This window comes from Cuculus canorus, chromosome 5 (assembly GCF_017976375.1).
Source record: "Cuculus canorus isolate bCucCan1 chromosome 5, bCucCan1.pri, whole genome shotgun sequence".
Lineage (NCBI taxonomy): Eukaryota > Metazoa > Chordata > Aves > Cuculiformes > Cuculidae > Cuculus > Cuculus canorus.
In genome coordinates this window covers 9,601,012-9,623,731 of record NC_071405.1, presented here as the reverse complement: position 1 = coordinate 9,623,731, position 22,720 = coordinate 9,601,012, and the positions used below count along the sequence as shown (strand labels likewise).

Genomic DNA, 22,720 nt, shown 5'->3' with positions numbered 1-22,720 from the left:
TCCCTGCCCAGGACAGAGGGGTTGGAAGTGAATGAGCTTTAAGGTCCCATCCAGCCTAAACGATTCTATGATTCTATACATTAACTGAAAGAATGACTGGCCAACTTGTCACCCAAAATTTGAAACAAAAAGATTTCTCTGCATTTTCTATCTCACACTTGAAGAGGATCTACTCAGAGTGAAGATGAACAGTTGAAAAGTTGGCTGTCAACCAGGATTAGCAAGGAGCCCATATCCTATACTAGAAGGAAACCCAGCACCAGACTTCTCCCTTGTTCTGTCTCCCTGTGTATCTCTTCACCACGTGAGATTTTGTAATGGAATAACACAGAAAGTAAAATCCCATGTAAAGTGCTCACAGCAGCCTGAGGTGCATCAGCAGCTGCTTTGAGTCCCTACATGGGCAATCATTCACTGATTTTATATCATTATTAACATGGTGGGGTGTCGCTAAGTGGCATCACAGGTGGTGAGGGTTCAAGACAACCATCAGGAAAAGAGACCCGCAAGTCTCCTCTTGCTGATGCTGGTGTAGAAGCTCGGGGCTGGAGATCGCCTGTGTCCATACCTCTGTGGACCACAGTGGAGCTGGGGGCGGTTTCCAGCCCCTCAGTTTCAGATGTAGGCAGCAATGAGCTGACCCGCACCCACTCCCAGTGTGTATTAGCCTTCGGTGTGTATTAGCCCTGCTTCAGGTGCAACAACCAGCATCAGCGTCCTGGGGCCACCTGGCTGCTTTAGACACCTCTGGAAGCTCCTCTACAACCAAAGGTGGGAAATAGATTGTATCAGCCTGGGAAGAAACACTACTTTGGGCTATTTTCTGCCTTAATTTCTCACAGTCATGGCAATAGCATAGTTGATTTCTTCTTGATCATATGCCTTCCCAGAGATGAATCAGGTAAAGGGGGAGGTTTTAATGATAGCACCCGAGCCATGATGTCCTGCTGGGGGACAGGCAAGAACAACCATCTCCCCACGCCCCTTCCAAGTGGTTTTGGTTTGTGCATCTGCCAATACATGTGATCGGTAGTTTTGTGCACATATTGTCAGCATGTCTGCAGCTCTTTCAACAACACAGCTCTCTTGTAACACATCCCTCTCACACAATAAAGCCCTTCTGGAACGTAGAGTATGGCCGTAGACAGGATTAAGGTGTTTAGGCCTGCTACAACACACTCCTATGTGGATGCCAGGGAGCTTCAGTTGAATCAGACATGCTGAGCAAGAGCCTGCGCATCCTTTTCCTGGCTGCAGGAAGCCCACGTGAGCTGCGCTGCTCTCCTGTTTTACTGCATATAAGCATTTTCTCCCTGAGCAATGACTTAATCCGGCACACGTCCAAACAGGCATGTGACCGCCAGCCCTCACAGCACAGCAACGTGCCATCCCTCAGCTTCACCCTGCCCCTGCCTGCACTGGCAGTCTGTAACTCTCAGCCACGGCATCTACCTTGTGAACAAAAAAGTCCTTTGTGGCCAGCAGCAGGGTGTCATATTTACCACTGGCACAGGGAATTGTATAAATACCCACTGCCTTTCAGCGCCAGAGCAGCGTATGAACAGACCACGTCTTCCTTCCCCAGAAAAATGATGGCCAGCAGTTAAAAGCAAAAAAAAAAAAAGCATTTTCAAAAGTCCTGATTCAAGTAAGGGGGGGAACTGGGGCTTTGCCAGGATGCTTAAGGGGTATCTAGGAGCAACGACTTTGCTGGGTCACTGGGTAGAAATAGCGAGGGCAGGTTTTACATTTCTTCCTTTCTTATGAATGTGCAGCCTGGGCATGGGAAAGGGGGGAAATCCAGAGAAAACACCCAGCAGGAGGCAGCCTTTAAGGGAAGATACCTGTTTCTTTCCTGAACACAGTCAATAAGCAGTGCTTCTGTCTTCCCAGCACCCTGATGCAAGGCAGCGGGACCTACCAGGGCCATGTGGGCAGTGCTGGGGATCAGCTTTGTCTGTAGATGGAAACATTCCCATGCCAGCAAACACACTGGCTACGCTATTGCCTCCCAGTAAGGCAGCAGCTGTGATGCTCAGCCATGCACTATTCACTCATTATGATGGGATACAGTTATCAAGTGTCATGAAGTACAATCACCAAGAAATGAATAAACAACAACTAGTGCCTGAAGTTCTTAATTACCTCATATTTCAAGAAGTGTAAATCGATAAAAAACAACACGTTGCAGAAGAAGCATGTGTAGTCAACCTAGTCAAATATAAGAAGAAAAATGGGACTGTAAAGTCATCTAAAATTCCTGGCTGATGCCGGCAGGATGAACTCACAGCTGCAGTGGACTGCTTCAAATTCCCATTTTTTACAAAAGTACGTAAATGCATGCTCAATTTTGGATAGGAACTTGGTATTTCTCTAAGACCTGGTATATTTTGGGTAGAAATTCCAGACTGCTATTTTAACGAAATTCCAGGTGATTTTTAAATGCTTCTAGATGTTACCAAAGCAATGCAAATAGGGATGTTCATTGGCAAATGTTCATTGTAAAAGGGCTTTCATCAAGGACATCGAAATTCAATTTCAAATCTGAAAATTCTGTTTCCTGTCACAGAACTTTATTACTTTTTGAAATCCTACACTACTTTTATATTTTAGCAGTCTATAATAGGGAAAATGAGGAATAGATATTATGTACTGCTGCAGTAATCAGACAGTAAGAAAATGCATAAATATGGGATTTTGGTGACCCTCCCATAGAAATCAGAAGCCTTTAAAAAGGACTGGTCCTTTGTCCCTCCTGTCTCTTTTGTAAATGAAGTGACAGCATTTCCCTCCTCAGCACTTTCTAAAAGCAGCACTTTCACTTGAAACTAGTACTTATTTTTCACAATTTAACCTTATTGTATGCAAAGGCAAAGAGGTGTTAAACTAGCCATTAAAATTTCAAGAAAATGGACCCAGACACTTACAGTGCCCTGGTCCCACACACTTCATTTCCTTTGGGGACCATGGCCGGCCCCAGTGACCAAGAGGCCCCCAAAATCACTGGGATCCAGCCCAAATCAATGCCTGGTTGATGATACCCCAGATGACACCCATCAGCTCACAATTTCCTCTCAAGGAGAGATCTTTGTGGGAACTGGGCTCAGCAAGCCTGGATGTGATCCCACCCCTGCTCCTGAGTGGCTCTCAGCTACTTATTTCTGTGGATCCCAGCCCTGTTTTCCTCTCTTTTCACAGGGAAAGGGCAGCCCATTCCAAGTGGTGAGTTGGTGACGGGCAGTACAGCTATGTCCCTCTTCATTCAGAAATGCAAAGTGGTGATGAAGCAGAGCAGAAACACCTCCAGCCATGGAGACCCCCTTAATGTTTGCTCTCAGCCCCTTAGATCCACCTCAAACCCACAATTCTCCAGCATGTGGGGTCACCATTGCAACTATTCACTGGGTAGTGAAAAAGTGGATGCTGCGCACCAGCATTACCTGTGCCAGAGGATGGTGGTGTGACAGAGCCTGGGCTGTCATCTTCTGGCTCGGACACCATCACTTTTGGTACCGCCTCATGGTTTGGTTTCAGGCCGGTCTCTGGCTGAGTGGGACTCGAATCTTTGCTGACAGCTTCCCTGCCACTTTCTGTCTCGGTGAGCGTGATCTTGATAGGGGCTGCAACCATGGAAGCACCATGCTGATCGCCAGATTTTGTGTCTTCAAGCAGGTCTTGCTCTTTGGCTGCCTTCGTGCCCTCCAAAGTTGTCCGCTGAGGTTCAGCAGTGTGGCTGGAGCCGGTGGGTATTCCCCGGTACTTATCGATAAGGCCTGGGCTCTCATCTTCTGAGTCAGGGTCACGTTTTTCTTGGTTTTTTATTTCTTCTGATCTACTTATGTCCATGTATTTATAAGCTTCTACTTTCATGGGATCTGCTAAGGTTTTATCAACTTCAGTAGACTCTGCAGGAGTCATCTCTATTCCTGAATCTGAGCTAAACAAGCCACGGGACTCAAACCCAGTCACATCTTGAACAGGATGCCCCAGTGTGTTAAACCCCTCTGTGCTGCCCGAACAGGGGATGGGGCTGTTTTCCTGCTGATAAATGCCCGTGAAATAGGTGGAGTCCCGTGGGGTGGTGTAGTGGACGTCTGAGATCAGAGAGGTGTAGAAGGAGTTGTCTCCCCCATTGGCAGTGGAGCCGTAGTCAAAGGGATGTGATGAGGCTGTGACACCTAAAGCAAAGACACAAAACCAGAGACAGAGTGAAGAGACAAGTGCCTGTATGAATCAATCTTTCCGCAAAGCTGTACTCTACCCCTGCTGATTTTAGATGGGTTTGTGCACCAGGCTTGGCTTTGCTTGCAAGCTCTTTGGGACTGTCTCTTTCTATACCTTTAGGCAACACAATGGCACATCTGTCAGACAAGGCTTCCAGCTGCTGTTGTGTCTTAAAATAGCTTTAACAATCCTAATAGCTGCTAAGAATTCTTAGACAATGTTTGCCCGGCCTGTGCATAAAAATCTTCAGCGGTGGCAACCCCACAACCTCTCACACTCTGACTCAGGGGCTCACCATCCAATAAACTTACAAAGGAATCTAATGTTCACCTAAAAAACAATCCTGGAGAAAAAGGTGAGTTGTTTTGGTTTTTTAATACGGAGAAGTGGAGGAGTTTCACCCTAAGGAAGCTTTTCATTAAGAAAAAAATTCCGCTGGACAGAAATTGAGATGGGAAATTGGCAGGCAGCTTTAGATTTCATTTTCTCTTTTAGGAGTAGCCTCCTTAAATTTGTGAAACACTAGAGCAGGGACTAAACATCCTCATTAGCAAGTTCCACACACCCAGAAAGCCATGTCTTATGGGCATCATCTACAAGCGCACTAGCACGAAAGAGGTTAAACCTCTATCCACACCCATGCATCATTTTCATACATCATCTCTAATTCCCTCTGTTGTGCTTTAAGATCCTGGAGATGATGCTAATTAAATTACACACAATGGCCACTCTGTTTGCAGCACCGATATAAAGCACAGCTCAAGGACAGGAACCATGAGATCCCCCATGAGGAAGGCAGGAGGTATAGAGACAAATTTTTATAAGGGCAGAGGGAGCCTGGATGTAGAGAAACAAAGCCAATGTTTGTAGGAGCTGGTGTCTACAGGAGGGCGGTGGCCTGTTAACTGCTTGTGTGCTGATCACACTGCATCGCAGATGCTGGCCAGCTTTCTGCAACCTCTGCTCATCACCCTGCGAGGGATATGGGGGTCCTGACCCGTGCACACTGAACAGTGTTTTTAAAGTGATGTTGCTGCAGCTGCAAACCTAGAAGCTGGGAAATGTCATAGAATCATAGAATCATATAATGCCTTGAGTTGGAAAGGACCTTTACAGGCCATCTAGTGCAACCCCTTGCAGAAGCACGGACATCTTCAACTCCATCAGGTTGTTCAGAGCCCCATCCAACCTGGCCTTGAGTGTTTCCAGGGATGTGGCCTCCAACGTCTCCTTGGGCAACCTGTGCCAGTGTTTCACCATCCTCATTGTAAACAATTTCTTCCTTATATGCAGTCTAAATCTCCCCTCCCTTAGTTTAAAACCATTACTCCTTTTTCTGTCACAGCGGTCCCTGTTAAAAAGTTCCTCCCCAGCTTTCCTGGAGCCTCTTTAAGTACTGAAATGCCGCTATAAGCTCTCCCCTGAGCCTTTTCTTCCTCAGGCTGAACAACTCCAATTCTACCAGTCTATCCTCATATAGGGGGTTCTCCAGCCTTCAGATCATTTTCATAGCCCTCCTCAGCATGAGAGTTCTTGGGCTACTTGACTTTGGTTATTTTCTTTTTTTTCTCACACATACATAATGATACCACCTCTATATACCAACACAACTATTTTTTTTTACCACAGCTCTCCATGCATTAGGCATTTGCAGCTGATTTAGTGAGCCCTGAAGCAATATTTTTCCTGTTAACACTGCTCAACGTGTGGCTGCAGGCTTTATTTTACTGCACAAGTTTGCTGGATTTGACATGCACAACGCAATCCCTGCACAAAGGCAGAACAACCATCACCCTTATCTGTATTTTTGCATCACTCACTGCTACAGTGACTTGCAAGCAACTTCTCTTTCCTGGGCAGCCTTTAGGGTGGGAACACCATGCTCCTCCTTTTACAAGAGGAATCTTAATACCATAGGGAAAAAGCAACACAAAAGAGCCACACCTTGCTTTTCAGCTGACCTATGCTGCCTGTCCCTGTGCATCCATCCTTAGTGGCTTTGGGTGCTGCTGGTCCCCTTCCAGCCCTCACCTCTAATCTGCACACATGATGCTAAAAGCAGCTCCATCCCCACAACCCAAAATCCCAGAACAGGGGTTCGTGGTAGCTGCTTTTGCCATACAGAAGCACAGAGCAAGGGGTGTTGTAGCTAGCTGGGAAAAAATTCTCATCATGATTTCTAGACGTTCCCAGCCTTCAGTATGCACTTCTCGCTGCTCTGGAGCATGACATAGAACTTTTCATTGAAATACACACGATCCAGCCAAGATCTTGTTTCAGAGTGGTGAGGGGCACTGCAGAGATTTGTCCTACGCATGTGAATCTGGAAGTTTTTCCCTCTCTATCTATGCAACTTTAAAATTACTTGCTCTAAATTTCACCTTCTATTCTCCTGCCAGCTCACTCAGGGCTGCAAGATCCCTTTGCAACTTGCTGCAGGAAGCTTTCACCCTCACTGTTCCAAATGACTCAGTCTCATCAGCAAAGTTAAATGAGAACAGAGCCTTACTGGAAAACTGCAGTGAAACAAAAGCAGAATAAGGGCTAATCTGGACTGCCCTGCACCCACATCAGGTCCCGGCTGCGGTCATCCAGTGCCTTGCAAGGATGGTTCATACCCAAAAAACATTTCTAAATCATCAGTAAGTGAAATGGGATAGATCTATTTTTTGGGGATTTTGCAGCTGAGGGAACTGGGGTTGTTTAGCCTGGAGAAAAGGAGGCAGAGATGAAACTATATCACTATCTACAACTGCCTGAAAGGAGGTTGTAGTGAGGGGGGGTGTCTGTCTCTTCTCCCAAGTGGCAAGTGATAGAACAAGAGAAAATAGCCTCCAGTTGTATCTGGGGAGGTTCAGATTGAACACCAGGAAAAATTTCTTCACTGAAAGGGTTCTCAGGCACTGGCAGAGGCTGCCCAGGGAGGTGGTTGAGTCCCCATCCCTAGAGGTGTTTAAAAGATGGGCAGACGAAGTGCTCAGGGATCCGGTTTAGCAGTGGACAGGTACAGTTGGACTCAATGATGTCAGAGGTCTTTTCCAACCAAGCGATTCTACAATTCTATTTTATTTTTCTTGCAAATATTTTTCTTGCTGAACCTGCCTTTTTGAAAATTATCCATAAACAGGCCTGGATTTTCACAAATGTGTTGGTTAGCTGAAATTATCTGATGCATTGTTTATGCCAATATATTTCAGGCTGTGAGTTGCTGACTACAGACTATTCATGCCTGTTGCTGCCCGTATGTGCTGTTTGTAATTTACTACTTCTGCTGGCTGAGGGGCTGTCTACATCAGGGGGTTTCAGGGCTACTCTTTCATTAGATGATTCCTTGGTGCCTCCTGGGCCTGATTCGAAGTCCACAGAATTCACTGGAAAAGTCCTGTTGATTCTGAGTGGCTTTGGACCAGCTCAATATGGCTCTGTAATACTTTCTGCTCTGGGTGCTCATGAAAAACGCACAAACGAAGCTGGTGAGGGGGCTGGAGAACAAGTCTTACGAGGAGCGGCTGAGAGAGCTGGGGTTTTTTAGCCTGGAGGGGAGACCTTATTACTCTCTACAACTACTTGAAAGGAGGTTGTGGAGAGGAGGGAGCTGGGCTCTTCTCCCAAGTGACTGAGGACAGGACAAGGGGGAATGGCCTCAAGCTCCGCCAGGGGAGGTTCAGGTTGGATATCAGAAAAATATTCTTCACAGAAAGAGTCATTGGGCACTGGAACAGGCTGCCCAGGGAGGTGGTCGAGTCACCTTCCCTGGAGGTGTTTAAGGAATGGGTGGATGAAGTGCTTAGGGACATGGTTTAAGGGAGTGTTGGAATGGTTGGACTCGATGATCCGGTGGGTCCTTTCCAACGTGGTGATTCTATGAATCCCAAAACCACTGGTGAGAAAACTCTGTTTCTACAAACACCCCACAATTGCTAGTAAAGAGGGAGTACAAACATAGTCATAGAATCATAGAGGTTGGAAGACACTTCTAAGATCATCCAGTCCAACTGTCAGCCCAACACTGCCATGCCTACTAAACCAGATCATAAAGTGCCACATCCACACATTTTCCGAACACCTCCAGGGAAGGAGAATCCACCACTGCCCTGGACAGCCTGTTCTATGCTTCACCACTCAAAGGTGGTCAAAGGAGATGGAAACTGCCTTCATACCAATATTCATAGATGTTGTTTGCAGCTTTCATTTCTGCTTTGTCCACATTAAATACGAGCCAGATGCATATGCATTTGCAGCACTTAGTAATGCCGATCAATAAAGCAGTGGAAGGGTTTCTAATGCATTTGTGTCAGTTTCTTCATGAGCCACTGTTATAGAGAGTCTGGGAAATACAATCCTATTCTTTACGTTGCACTTCAGGAGAAAGGAAAAATAAACCCTGAAATAGTGATCAACAGAAACATCACTTCACATTTTCAAACAGTACAAAACCAGTGCTGCAGCAGAGCTGATTTAAAATGTTGACCATAAATGCTTGGAGTTTTTCTGCAGTGGTTTTCCAAATAATGGTGAAACCACAAAATGTATTTTTCACTAGGGCTCCGAGGAAGACAAAGAGTTAAAGGCTGTGCGAGCAGGTCCACCGCATGTGTGAGCAGAGAGCGGGTTTGCATTAGTAGGACTCAGAGGGATCCCAGCTCTCAAGGCAACTGCAGAGTCAAAAGCGCTGAAGACAGCTGAAATTGTCTAATTACTAGGATTTAATGCAACTCTCTGTTTCCACAGGGAATGATTTAAAGCCATTGGTAAAACCATCTCTTATTTGGGAAGTGTGAATCTATCAGCTATTAGGCTGGCTATTAAAGACATGGAAACCTGTAATAGCTGAGCAGGTTTTTGCTGAAGAATGGTGTATTCAGAGCCTGGTCATTAAGCAGTGCCCTCTCTGATTTTAAGTTTATTTAGTTCAATATCCGTGGGAAGGAGAAGCCTTGAATAGCACTGGTATAACAGATGGCAGTATCACATCTGAATTTACCTTTGTTACGAAGAGTTGGCTTTTTTAATCTGGATTTCCTTCAAATGTGCCCAAAACCTTGCCTGCCAATTCAGGTAAAGCAAAGCTATTCAGTGCCTGAGAGCAGCAGGCATGCTTTCTCACAGTATGAGCCCTTGGAAAATAATTCCACTTCCTGCCACTAGCTAAGAAGTAATGGGTCTGATTCCATCATTTGAGCACAACTGAGATACTCAGCAAGTTACATATGTTTTCATCAACCATAAAGAAAAAAAAAACCTGAAAATGACTGCTTTGTTTCCTCAGAATAAGTGAGTGCTCCAGAAATCCTCTCCTATGGTGCTTAATATAGAGCTATTTAGCAATTGACACAGGAAATAATTTAGAAATCATTGGTTCCATGCAGAGTAACTCTTAAATTAAGAAAGGCAGCTGAAGCCCACTTTGGAGCAACGCAGGGTGAACTGCTGCAGCACACTGGAAGAGGAAACAAAAAATTCACTGAGGAAAACAGACAAGAAAAAGAGATAATTTAAAACTGATACAAAACTAATATAAAAATTGATTTTTTTCCCCCCCAAATAGAGTATGCTTAGTCTTCTTAAAATTGACCACTTCAGAGTATTGTATTCAATTTTCAATAAAGGAACCTGTTTTCACATTCACCCGCCTTTCTTAATCTTCACAGGGAACGCTGGTGACTTTCATTGGCACATACTGACTGACACTGAAGGATATCAAATATCAGTTCTGCAGAACAGCTGGCACCTCACAACACGAGGTTCAGTATTTATTGCTTGTCAGTGATTTAGTCAGAATTATTAATTTTTCAGAAGAGGAGAGGGGACAGTAATCTTTAATTAGATTATGCTATTTTTACAGCCTGGAGCTGCAGTGAGAAGAGGAAGGATCTTTGGTTGCAACTGGAGGAATCAAGGTTTCAGTGACCTTTTCAGACAAAAAACAGAGTAATGTGAGCAAGCTACTTCCAGCAAATTCCTTTTAAATATTTGGCTCTGACTTTGCTTTGGATATTCAGCCGCAGGAGTTGTTAATGGCTACCCCAGCACTGCAGGGCTGTTAGATCCCAAGTGCAGGATCTTCCCACCCCTTTCCTCTATCCACGCAAATCACAGCCTCTTGGTGACAGAGTCCACATTGTCCATTTCGACAGTCCTCAACCTTCAGTAACTTATAGACTAGAGATAGTATTGAGCCAAGTCCCATAAACCAGATCACTCTTGTTTGACTGGCCCTAAATGATGCTAAAGAGTCTCTCGGGCCACATGTCATTCCCAGGTCCCAGTACCCTTTAGGTGTCATCCAGAGATGTCAGAAAACAAAGAGAGCAAAACTAAGTGACAAGCATTTTCCAGCACTGAGACTTTGCTCTGATTCACCACCGCAAATTCACCACAGAGCTCAAGGATACGCAGTGACTTCCCTTCAGCACTCACTAAAGCCTGGTTCTTCCCAAGATATCCTATATTGTCTAAAAGGCTCAAGGAAGTAGTTCAGCGCTTTGCCAAGCTTTTAATTTTATAGCTACCCTCTCTCTTAGGAAGGCTGATTTCATAGCAAGGCTGTTTGTCTAAATCCAAGCAGCCATCACAAACCCCAACTGCACCTGACAGAGATGCAGGAGAGCCCCAAAGCCCAGACCTTGCCACCACCTAAACCTCTGTATCTGGAGATTAAACCATAGCTCGGGGTTCTCTGATGACCAACACAGACCTTGTTTCCCAGCTGCACAGCTTACGCTCCCACCTCTCCTGGTTTTTTTATTGTTCATCCACAACCATTAGATAAATGAATCTTCCCGCTTTCTTCCAAATATACAACAAAAGTAGAAAAAAACCCACTCCTGCCTTTTCTGTAGCAAATTTGAAATTTTGCCACCAGGCACTAGCAACAAACCTGTGCTTGACCTTGGCTTCTTTTTATTGCTAACTTATACTTCAAGAAAAAAAAAGATAAAGAAAGGGAAAGTCTTTTTCCTATTCTTTTCACTCTTCTACATGATGTCTCATGTAGATGTCTCAGAGAAGAGCAACAAAGCTGGTGAGGGGGCTGGAGAACAAGTCTTATGAGGAGCGGCTGAGAGAGCTGGGGTTGTTTAGCCTGGAGAAGAGGAGGCTGAGGGGAGACCTTATTACTCTCTACAACTACCTGAAAGGAGGTTGTGGAGAGGAGGGAGCTGGCCTCTTCTCCCAAGTGACAGGGGATAGGACTAGAGGGAATGGCCTGAAGCTCCGTCAGGGGAGGTTCAGGTTGGATATCAGAAAAAAATTCTTCACAGTAAGAGTCATTAGGCACTGGAACAGCTGCCCAGGGAGGTGGTCGAGTCGCCTTCCCTGGAGGTGTTTAAGGAACGGGTGGATGAAGTGCTTAGGGACATGGTTTAGGGAGTGTTAGGAATGGTTGGACTCGATGATCCAATGGGTCCTTTCCAACCTTGTGATTCTGTGATTCTGTGATTCTGTGATTCTGTGTCTCGTTTCTCTTGAGTTTCCCAATTCAGTTACCAACCTTTTGAAAACTCATACTACATTGCATACTATGTTCTCATCTGTAATCTTATGGATCTTTACACAGATGTTCAGTATTTTATCGTTTTTCCACATCTCATTGCAGTACCCATATGGACCAGCAGTCCCAAGTCTATCTCCAAATTCGAAGCACACCTTGTCTTCTTAGATCTAGATCAAGTTATTCCTTTCTCTGTGCTTGATATCAAGTCCAACTCAAACCTCAGGATAAGCTCCACAGATTTCCAAACATCCTTTGCCACTGCTGGCAGTGGTGAGGGGAGCTTGGATGAGTGGCAGAGGCATCTCTCAGCCTCATGCTAAATCAAACAATTCCCAAAGTAGGCTGGGCACCCCATAGATATGAGGGGACCGCTAGAGAGCCATGCTCTCAACTTTACAAAACCCTTCTCCGTGATCTTTATAACCTGAGACACCTCACCATTCAGGCAAACCTCTAAAGTATTTCAGCATTTGTGTTTCAACTCAAGTGGAGCTTGAAACTCAAACTTTTGAGACCCCTCAGGGCAAGTGCAGGCATCGCCACGCAGGTAACACCACTAAATCAGTTCCAAGGCTCCCCTGGATTAGCCTCTCTCAACAGCTAGAGCCAGCTGTCAGTCCTCCAGATGCTATAGGTTAGATGCAGAGAGCAGCAAGCTGCTTGCAACAGAACTACACCAGTCATGCATGGCTGGCAGCAGTGCCAGCTATTCCCAGCTGCCAGGAGATGGTGCTCTTTGTTTTAGCTCAGGATTTGTAAAACCACTTTACAGGTTAGCAACTTCTTTTCCTCCAGAACTGTCCTGTTCCTGGCTGCAGGAAAGATCTAACTCCACAAGTCACAGAATTCACAAACATGAATAGTCATAGTCTGAAAGTCATTTGGGGGATTCATTTGCACAGTAGACGCTATAAGAAAACTGGATGTATCAGAAGGACACATGTTCCTTTTCTATTATTTCCCCCTGGTTCTCTGCATGGGTCCTGAATGTGTTGGGGAAAGAGAAGCAAGGAGGATGCTTCCCGCTGTTCCCTGCTGACAGCTATGCGCCTTAGCTCCTGGAGACGGGAGTGAGTCAGTGCATCAGCTGTGCAAGTTATTCATCCTTCCTCTCAAGGTCCCCCAGCAGCCTTAGCTGCCTAGTGCAAGCAAGCAGCGCAGCTTCCAGCTCCGGGGGTCCCCCATTTCCGTCTTCCATGTGCTAAACACATGGTGGGGGAAAACAGCAGTGGGAGGGAGCAGCTGGGATCCCAGCCCCTTAAAAACCTTGGCTGCTGAGGATGGGCATCCTTTAGCAACTCACCATCTCCTAGTAAGCACAAAGGCTGGAGAGGGGGACAAATTGCTTTCAGAATCCAACCCCTGGAGTCCCTAACACTTTCAGGAGCTTCAGTCTGGGAGATGCCTAGTAGCGACGCACCGCCCAGCATCTGGTGTCAGGCCACCATAATTTTAAGCAGAAGCATGGTCCTTCTGTGTGGCTTTCCATGACGCTGTCTGGGGGTTTCTTCTCTTGCCCCAGCCTACTTTTGCTTTCTTGCAAAGACCAGGCAGGCACGGATCAGGCCCTGGCTCAGCTGCTAAGTGCTACAGTCCTATCTATGGGAGGGATGTGTAGAAAACACTGATGAGCTTTAAATAAGATTAAGACAGATCCACTCTGGGGGGTGCAGGATGCACTGCGCTGCCGGCACTGTCATGCCAGCAGGCTTTTAACAGCATCATTTTCTTGTCACAGGCTCTGCACCACAACAGCTATGGTCTCCTTGCCAGCACCTCCAAAAAGATATAGGGTCCACCATTTTGCTGCTGCTGTAGGTACTGTGGGTGCCCTGGTGCATGTCAGAGCAAGCCAAGTCAAATAGAGGAGTGAGCCTTGGTTTGATGATGCCAAATAACCTCAGCTCCCATGGACACCCATGGAGCTCATGACATCTGACAGGGGATGCTCAGCAGACCCCCAAAGCCAGCCAGTCAGCGTGCAGAATGACCCCCCATGTGCCCTCCAGGCTTTCTGCTTCAATAAATGGCCTCCAATTGGACCTGGCAGTAAAACTCTGGCATAAGGTCCTTGACAGCCCCCTTCCCAGTACTCTATACAGCATGAAGAATTCTTGAATAGTGGAAAAAAAAAGAGACTTAAGAGGATTGCAAAAATGGTTTAAAACGTGCATAAATTTGCAAATGCTCCTGCTAGAAATGCATCTGCAGTAGATCTTCATCATTATCAGAAAAAGATACAGATATAATTTAGTAAGTTTTAACAAAAGGATCATTCAGGAAAAAAGCAGGTTTTCACTCCTGTGATGGTGTCATCAGTACTGGTCGATAGAGTTCAGTGACACTAAGTTACTGCCTAAAATGCTATCAAATACACTTTCCTCAGCAGAAGAATTAATTCTTATTTCACTGTAGTCACACTTCCCCCGGAATGATCAAACTCCACAAAAATACTCCAAGCACTAAGTGAATTAACACCTAAATCATGTTGTTCGATAACTTGAAACAGGGCTCAAGTCTCTTTAGGGCACTAGACAGCACTGCTGTAAGGCAATCCATAGCTGCCCATTTCAAACTGGAAAACAGAGAAATGCCGACACCAGCTGCTTTTGATGCTGCTATAAACTTGAGACAAAACTCATAGAATGTTTCGGGTTGGAAGGGACATTAAAAATCATTCAGTTCCAACATTCCAACATCCCTGCCGTGGGCAGGGACACCTTCCACTGGATTAGATTGACCAAAGCCTCATCCAACCCAGCCTTGAACACCTCCAGGAATGGGTCAGCCATGACTTCTCTGGGCAACCTGGGCCAGTGCCTCCCCATCCTCAACGTAAAAAAAAATTCTTCCTAATATCTAATCTAAATCTACCCTCTTTCAGCTTAAAACCACTCTCCTTCGCCCTGTCCCTGCACTCCCTGATAAAGAGCCCGTCTACAGCTTTCCTGTAGTCTCCTTTAAGCACTGGAAGGCTGCTAGAAGGTCTCCCCAGAGCCTTCTCTTCTCTAGGTTAAACGAGCCCAACTCTTTTAGACTGTCCTCACACAGGTGGTGCTCCAGGCCTCGGATCATCTTCATGGCCTCCTCTGGACTCATTCTAACAGATCCATGTCCTACCTGTGCTGAGGAATCCAGAATTGAATGCAGTTCTCCAGATGAGGTCTCATAAGAGCAGAACAGAAGGGGAGAATCACCTCTATGAACCTGCTGGTCATTGCCCTACAACTTCAGGCTCTTCCAGACCTGGAGCGAGAGGGCTCCACAGCAGAGCGATAAGAGAATCAGCATTGGAGAGGGCTTCTGCTGAAATAAGAGTCTTTGAGTCAGAGTATGATACACATCTGGAAGGACTGCTGAGTTTTCTCTATGCCACCCACAAAAACTGCAACATCTTATGGAAATCCAGCTATTAAAAATTGAGAAAAAGGGAAGAAAGGGTTGCCTTGTACTTGGGCATGGCTTCCCATTCCCCAAGGTCAAAGCCACCCCAGCATCGTGCATCTTCCAGGGAGACAGAGCAGCAATTGCAACGAAGTTCAGCTGAAATCACTGATGGCTCTCAAGGGAAAAATTAATTTTGTGGCAATGCATAACACCTACCGCGATGTGTCAGGCACAGTAATTCAGGAAGAAAACCAGCTGTCAGACACTGAGGGATGGGGTAAATCAGGAGTGACTCCACCAAAGGCACTGGAGATACACCTGCATAAAAACACCTGCATAAAGCTGTCACCAGGGAAGGAAGCACAAAGCCCTTTTTAGACAACAGAGTCTGAAGTCAAGGCATTACTTGCCAGAAATCAGGATCAAATCTAATGCCCAAGGGACAGCAGGGAAATCTAGGTCAATGATGACACGGTGGCATGAGGCTGATGCAGGCAAAGAGACAGAGCTCAAAATTCATCGTCTAACCCTCTTTTCACCGAAGGTTTTCCCATCACAACATGACCTGCTCAAGGAAGATCAGAGTATGCTGACTCCTGGTTACCACCTTCATTAGCAGAAACAGTAGAGGAAAAGACCCCATATAGCATCAAGTAGGATGCAGAACGTATAACATCAAGGAGGAGTGAGGATATACGAAGAGCATCAGACTAAGATAAAAAAAAAAGAAACCCACAGAGGTTCTGCAGAAGCAGGTGAGGCACCAGGCTCTGATCCAAGGACTAATTTGGTTTACTTGCACGTTAAGTGATTTCCCTCTATTTCTAGAAGGTGGGAGCAACAAGGGTGCATCTGAAAGTCAATCAAAAAGTTTCCAGAAGTATATTAAAAGTTCAGCCTCTCAAAGTAGTGCAGTATGTGGGGCAGCGCCACTACAGTCATAAATCAGCATCAACCTGCTGGCTCCGACTTCTGTTTAAGGAGGATTGGGCCATATGTGCGATAACTAATGCTATAAATATCCTTTCCTTCAAGGTCTCTCCTATATTTACCTGCCACTACACCTCTTGCCCTGTAAAATATGAGTTTACTGTAATCAGAGATGGGCAAAATACTCCCCAGTCATCTCTGTTCCCTGAAGGACATTTGTAGAGGCTTATCCTACTCTTCATTCTACTTTAGTTAAGAACCGATACAACCATAAGTCACTCCATCTCCTGACTGTGAATACATAACAACAAAAACATTCACCCACCCAGGAGACCAGCCAGCAAGTCTGAAGTTCATCCTTTGAGCAGAGGCATAACTGAGATTTCAAGGAACACAGGTCAGTTGGACTGTCCTCCTCCCTGAAAGCCCAGAGAACCTCCTGCTCCTTTAGTCAGCAGCTCTCTATCTCCTTTCATTTGCAAAGCCTGAAGTCTTGCAGGGGTGATGTGGAACCTCTGGGGTGAGCTGGGGCCTGGTCAACAGAGTGGCTTGTCTTTGGGTACCTGCCACAGACACCTCGGATGTCACCCATGAGCTCCTCACTCCTGGATACTCCCAAGCTGGGGGGAAAGGAGCAGCTCCTCTCCCCTCTATACACATACACCACGCAGGCAGTCCCACAAGCAGCACAGCGGACTCACCCAGTGTTTCATTGAATCATTGAACAGTTTGGGTTGGAAGGAGCCTTAAAGATCATCCAGTTCCAAGCCCCTGCCATGCGCAGGGACACCTCCCACTGGATCATATTGCTCAAAGCCCCATCCAACTTGGCTTTGAACACCTTCAGGGATGGGGCAGTAACAACTTCCAAACAACCTGTGCCAGTGCCTCACCACCCTCATTGTGAAGAATTTACTGCTTATGTCTAGTCTAAATCTGCCGCTCTCCAGTTTATATTTATTCCCCCTTGTCCTATCACTACATGTCTTTGTAAGAAGTCCCTCCCCAGCTTTCTTGTAGACCCCTTCATGTCTTGGAAGGTTGCTATAAGGTCTCCTCAGAGCCTTCTCTTGTCCAGGCTGAACAACCTCAACTCTCTCAGCCTGTCCTCGTATGGGAGGTGCTCCAGCCCTCACATCATCCATGCAGCTTCCTCTGGACTCGTTCCAACAGTTCCATAACCTTCTTATGTTGAGGATCCCAGAACTGGACGCAATACTCCAGGAGATGATGAAACAAAGGACATGCGTACCTTTGCCACTGGCCTTCTACTGCCTGGCAGCATCCAGCAGGGCAGGAATGGGGGCAAGTGCTTTGCTCTAGGTCTGGTAGATGCCAATCACTGTTTTTCTGGAAAAGCAGAGGAAAACCAAGGCAAGGTTGTGCTTCTGCGGTTGGCAAGGGGACCCAGCTCCCTGCAGTCAGAGTTGGTGGCTGAATTACAGTCTTCTTCAGATTTAAAGACAGCGGAGGCTGCACTACTGAAAGCTTTTGAGCCTGTGGTGGAGCAACCTTGATTCAAAACAACCATCTGCGAGAATTATTGTGTGTTATTAAAGCAGGAGGGGGCAGCAGCTTGACAGCAGCGCCAGGACCAACCTCTCTGACAGGCACAGCCTGGTGTTCAGCTTCACAAGTGAAAAGCTGGGGATAATTACCCAGATCCTGATGCCTTGTGCAGCCTTCCCAGTCTCTGCCACACAGGAAGGGTCAGCTGCCAGGTAACAGTGGAAGCTGAAGTGATAGAGAGGAGCAGAGAGCACTCCCCTTGCCTTCCTCTTCCGCCTAACTTCCCATATGTGTGTTGCTGAAGCAGTCTTTGTGGAGTGGTTATTGCACACCGCTGCCTCACCCACATGCACTGGAAGATTCTAGATGAAAGCTGCAATGAAAATTTAGCTTTTCAAACACAGAGAGGTCTGTTTTCCTCCGAAGAATGTCCTTTCCCCCAGTGAAACACCCAAGATTTCAGACCTGAAAAATCTCTGACGTAGCTGTCATCCTGACCTTGGAAGAGGCAGAAAGCACAGAAATATTTTCCTATTCAGCCCAAGGAGGTTTCAAATCCTGAACTACTGAAGGTTTTTAAGAGTAGTTACACAAGTAACTCTGAAATGCTCCAGGTATGGGTACTCCTGCTTGGAGATACAGTATAAATACACAACCTCCACAGCAGCTCTCCTGGTTCAGGCTCTAGCATGAGCTACTTCTGGAAGACAGACTTCTAGCTATGATCATGAACAAGGACCTTTCCATCCCAGAAGATATACCAGGTTCAGCAATTCATCTGAGAAGAAAGCAGTTTCTAGATCACATTGCGGACAGGCCATCTCTACAAATACTGCTGATTCACCTACAGGTTTGTGCCAAAACGATAAACATGGCCAAAGAGAAAAAAACAAATAGGGCAAATAATTTTTCTGCTGTGTTTTCAAAGAGAGAGAAGGGAACATCCAGAAAGCTTCAGGGCAAGTGAAGAAATAGGTTTGTCCTCCAGGAAAGGCTCATTTTGAGAGACTACCACAGTGAGTGATTTAGAAGAGTGTGCCTACTAGCTAAGATTAAGTTGTGCTTAAAAAAGTAAATAAATAAAATCTGTTAGCCTCCTTGGCTATAAGCTTTGTGTTAGGAAGCAAAGGAAAGTAGTGAGTGTGGAACCTTCACTTCCTCTTCTATTTTTGGCATTCGGTCCTCTCTGCGAATATACTTATACTGATGTCAAATGGAGAAAGCACTAACAGAGGAATTGAGATACTAAGATGGAGACAGTTCTTCATGTGCAATATCAGACACCAGTGATTCATTCATTGCATTAAAACCCTCAGCCAGGGTAGTGCATACGCATCAGCAGAAGACATTATGCTCAGGGATGTAGCACACTCCCGTGGCGCAGAAGCCCTGAGTGCAAAAGCATAGCCAGTGATGCAGATTAAGCACACCCAAGTGCCCAGGAAGGACATGTAAGGAGGCAAAGTCAGCCCAGGAACAGACAGCAAAAGAAATAAGAGTTCATGGACTAACCCTGCAATGTAAACCACACAAGACCCTATACAGCAGCGATGTGCAGGGAGATGAGACTCCTGCTATTTATCTGTACTTTGTCCTCTAGTACAGATGAGCCATGAGACAGGTATTTTTCTGCTCTATTCTCTTCATTTAGGAAAAGCACAGGAGGATGTAGAGAAGCTATAGAAGATGCTGGTGGCACGAGTACTGGAGGACAGGACACCTGGAACCAGTCCAGAGGAGGGAATAACAGGAGATAAATTTATATTGTATGGAGGGAGAGAGCAGGATCACAGTCTATAAATACTCTCATGGTACCAGTGAAGGGAGGGAATTAGTCACAGTCTTACAAAGACAAAAGGGAAAAGAGCAATGGCTTGAAGTTAAGATATAAAATGAGGCTATATGTCAAGGTGTGTTTCTTGATGAAAAGGGCAGAGGAGTGGAATGGGGAGCATAGGGTGAGCCCATGTACTCTCTACCCATTTCAGCATGGGTGGGTCTTCGCAGGGAATGAACTCCAGCTCTGCCTAGGGAGGGAGTTCCAGATGTCTTTTCCTGGCACTACTGTTGATAGCCCAATTTTGCCTCTTATACATTAGTGCTTTAGATGAAATCTGGGGAAATAAGAGACTCTTCACTTTGACAAAAGAGAAAATTGAAGGGATGTAATTCTGCTTGGAACTGAGCTGTAACAGAAATTTTGTTTTAATGATTTTATATATTATTTTAATACAGTGAAACACAAAAACAAACCAATAAAAAAAATCATTCTAGGTCAAATCAATTTAATTTGACCTGAAGCTAAATGTCAGACCTGGTTTATAGCCAATACTGAATATCAAAGGGGAATGCTTGTGCATTAGGGTCCCTCACAGAAGCAGGCACAACATGGTGCACACAGGGGGACTCTGCAGGGCAGCCTTCAATTTCCCCACCCCACTCCAGCTGCAGCTCTCTTCAGAGTCATGGAAGCATATATTTTTCTTCTTCCCAAGTCCAACAACCTTGGCATAGCACCCACATGACCAGAGTTCACAGGCAGTCCTAAATCATGCTCAGATCCATCTTGGCTCCCAGCATTTTGGATTTCAGCCCATGAAATTATTCACCACATCTTATAGTTGCTATAGTAACACCCTATTGAGTATTATTAGAAATCACTGTCCCCAAATCCCATATATCGGAAGGAGTCGAGCAGCAGGGGTAAAAGCCATCTTTGCCTGCACAGCTTTCTGTTCCCCATAGTTCCCAAGAGCAGATGCTCTGGTTGGTGGATCAACCATATCCCATCTTTCCTCACCTCTATTGGTTAGAGCACTGAGCTGTGGAGTGCAAGAAGCAACATGTACCCCATTTCCAACTGGCCCAGTTCAGTCAAAGCAGATGCTGTTCAAAGCTGCTTCTTCCCAGCAACTTGCTTATGCATTTTCCAGAAGTGAATGAACAAAAGATGCTCCAAGTTAAAATGCAGGCAGCAGGTATTTTTGGTAGCCGAAACAAACAAGGAAATTACGAATCCCTTTCCCTTCCACTGTTCAGAAAAATTTAGAGTATGACCCTGCAGAGATTAAATGTTGACTTTTCTGGACATTTCCCTCTTACTAAAAAGAATAATCAGCATTTTTTTTCTGATGTTGAATGTCAGAACAGCACACATTCCTTAGCAAACGTAAAATTAAGCCAGTACAGGGCTGAGGATGGACAGAGAGGACAGGATGGAGAAAGAACCAGGCTGCACCTTGATCTAAAACACAAGTCACTACATTCTTCCACTAAACTTCTTTTTCCTATACAGGTGTTTATTAGGCAATGGCATTCCACAATAAATTAAGATTTTTGGGAAGTTTAAAATAGCATATTGTGGAAATAATTTTGAGAAGTTTAAAACAGCATTTGATGTCTTCTTATTCAAATGCCCCATTGCTCAGGTGCTGCATTTCTTACTGCGCATGAGGCCAGCAGATGTCCACACCAGCCACAGTGTTATAATACAAAAAAGGCCTTCTGAGGTCCACACAGCTCCCAGCCCCATCTGAAATAGCCCAAAGACAAATATCGATGTATCCCTCCTTTACAAACTGGAAACAGGAGAGATAAGGGAAGTTAAGGATGGGAGAGGCATGAAGAATATTTCCAACAGGCTATTTATATCCTTACTGGCTTGACTGCCACTTACCCTGAAGCTATTTAACACTGTTTCACACTGTGAAAGGGCCTTCATGCAGATAAACGTTCAGGTCTGCCACTGTAAGGTACTCACAACATATGGGGGGACTCTCATTTTTAGTGTTTTTATCCACTTAAATACATCAGATAGAGGCCTAAGGATTTTATGCCGGCTTCTGACCAAGATGACAAGTGTAAGCAGCCATTCCAGTGAGATATTTCTGTCTACGCATCCAGGATACAATGAAATTCCTCCCTTGGCTGCCATCCCTGCTCCCAAGCCAAAGGCTATGAAGGCAAATCAGGTCAGGCCCCTGCGTTTAGGAATGAAGAGCCCTCATCTCCTGCCTGGGCCCACCTCAAGGTATTCTCTGGGTTGGCTTCACCCAAACTTCGGCCGAGGTCAGATTGGTCTTCAAGAGGGAGAGCAGAAACACCTTTTCCATCCTGACCAGGGTGGTCACCTTGACACAACATGCTTTATCCCTCAGCCCTGTTTACCCACTCTCTGCATTTTTCAAGTCAGCTTTTAAGCTGACACACAGATTTTGGGCATCTCTGTACCAGCTGGCTAAACTGTACCAGAGATCCTTGACGCTTGTCTGTCCCAGGAACTACCCGGACAGAGCATCCCCAACAACCCAGATTTTGGGTTGTGATGATGAGAAGGAAAAAGTTGAGAAAGGAGATGAAAAGGATGCGGAGACAAGAGGGAGAACAGTGAAAAGAGCTCAGTGCTAAGAACAGGAAGAGATAATAGGAGAGAGCGAAAAGATGAGATGTGTGGGAGTGAGGTGGAAGGCAGAGGGTCAAAAGGACAATGATGTGGAGAGAGAGAAAGAGTAGGCAGAGTAAAAAAAAATTAAATGAAAGAAGAGCGAGGCAGAAATAAAACAAACCGATAAGAACAAAGACAAGAGGCAGAGAAGAAAGCAGACGCTGGAGCACTGAAACAGGCATGAAGAGGTAGAAGAAATTTTAGAAGTGCTAGGACGGACACACCTGTTTATGTACAGTCTGAGGGTTACTACATTTGATCTATGCTTCCCTCATTCATCTTCATCCATCATACATTTCTGGGATGCTATTTTCAACCATGTACAAAAACACACTAGGAGCTTTTCTCACTTCCATTTTAGAGGAAAGGCCAGGCACTTCCCTGGCACAAGGCAAATCTCTTTTTAGAATAAATTCAGAAGGACTATCAGAGCAAACCTAATGCCTATGAAAAAATAACTCTGTTCCTGCGGAGGAGGCTGTGGCACGGAGCTATTCTCAGACGCGCACACAGGCTCAGAGAAAAGGCTGTTTGGGAGTGAATAAGGTGGTGCTGGTTTCAAGCCCTTTGTGGCTCAGGCATTTTATCTGACTTCCTACAAGGAAGGAGCTTTTCCAGTTTGGAGCAGCAAAGGGCATGAGAAGCAACATATACACAATAGCAGACAAACATCACTGTCAATATGTGAGCTGTTGTGCAGGTCCAGCTGCCTGGACCAAGGCAGCTCCTTC

At 45.6% G+C, this 22,720-nt stretch overlaps 1 protein-coding gene across 2 annotated transcripts in view; it reads right to left on the bottom strand.

The window, feature by feature from the left end:
- The window catches only part of RTN1 (reticulon 1), a 130,406-nt gene that overhangs the window by 56,659 nt on the left and 51,027 nt on the right, over positions 1–22,720 (bottom strand). For both annotated transcript variants that reach the window (XM_054068597.1, XM_009564367.2), the window contains exon 2: positions 3,441–4,178. In XM_054068597.1, the coding sequence (XP_053924572.1) occupies positions 3,441–4,178 (738 nt within the window). The remainder of the gene's footprint in view (positions 1–3,440; positions 4,179–22,720) is intronic.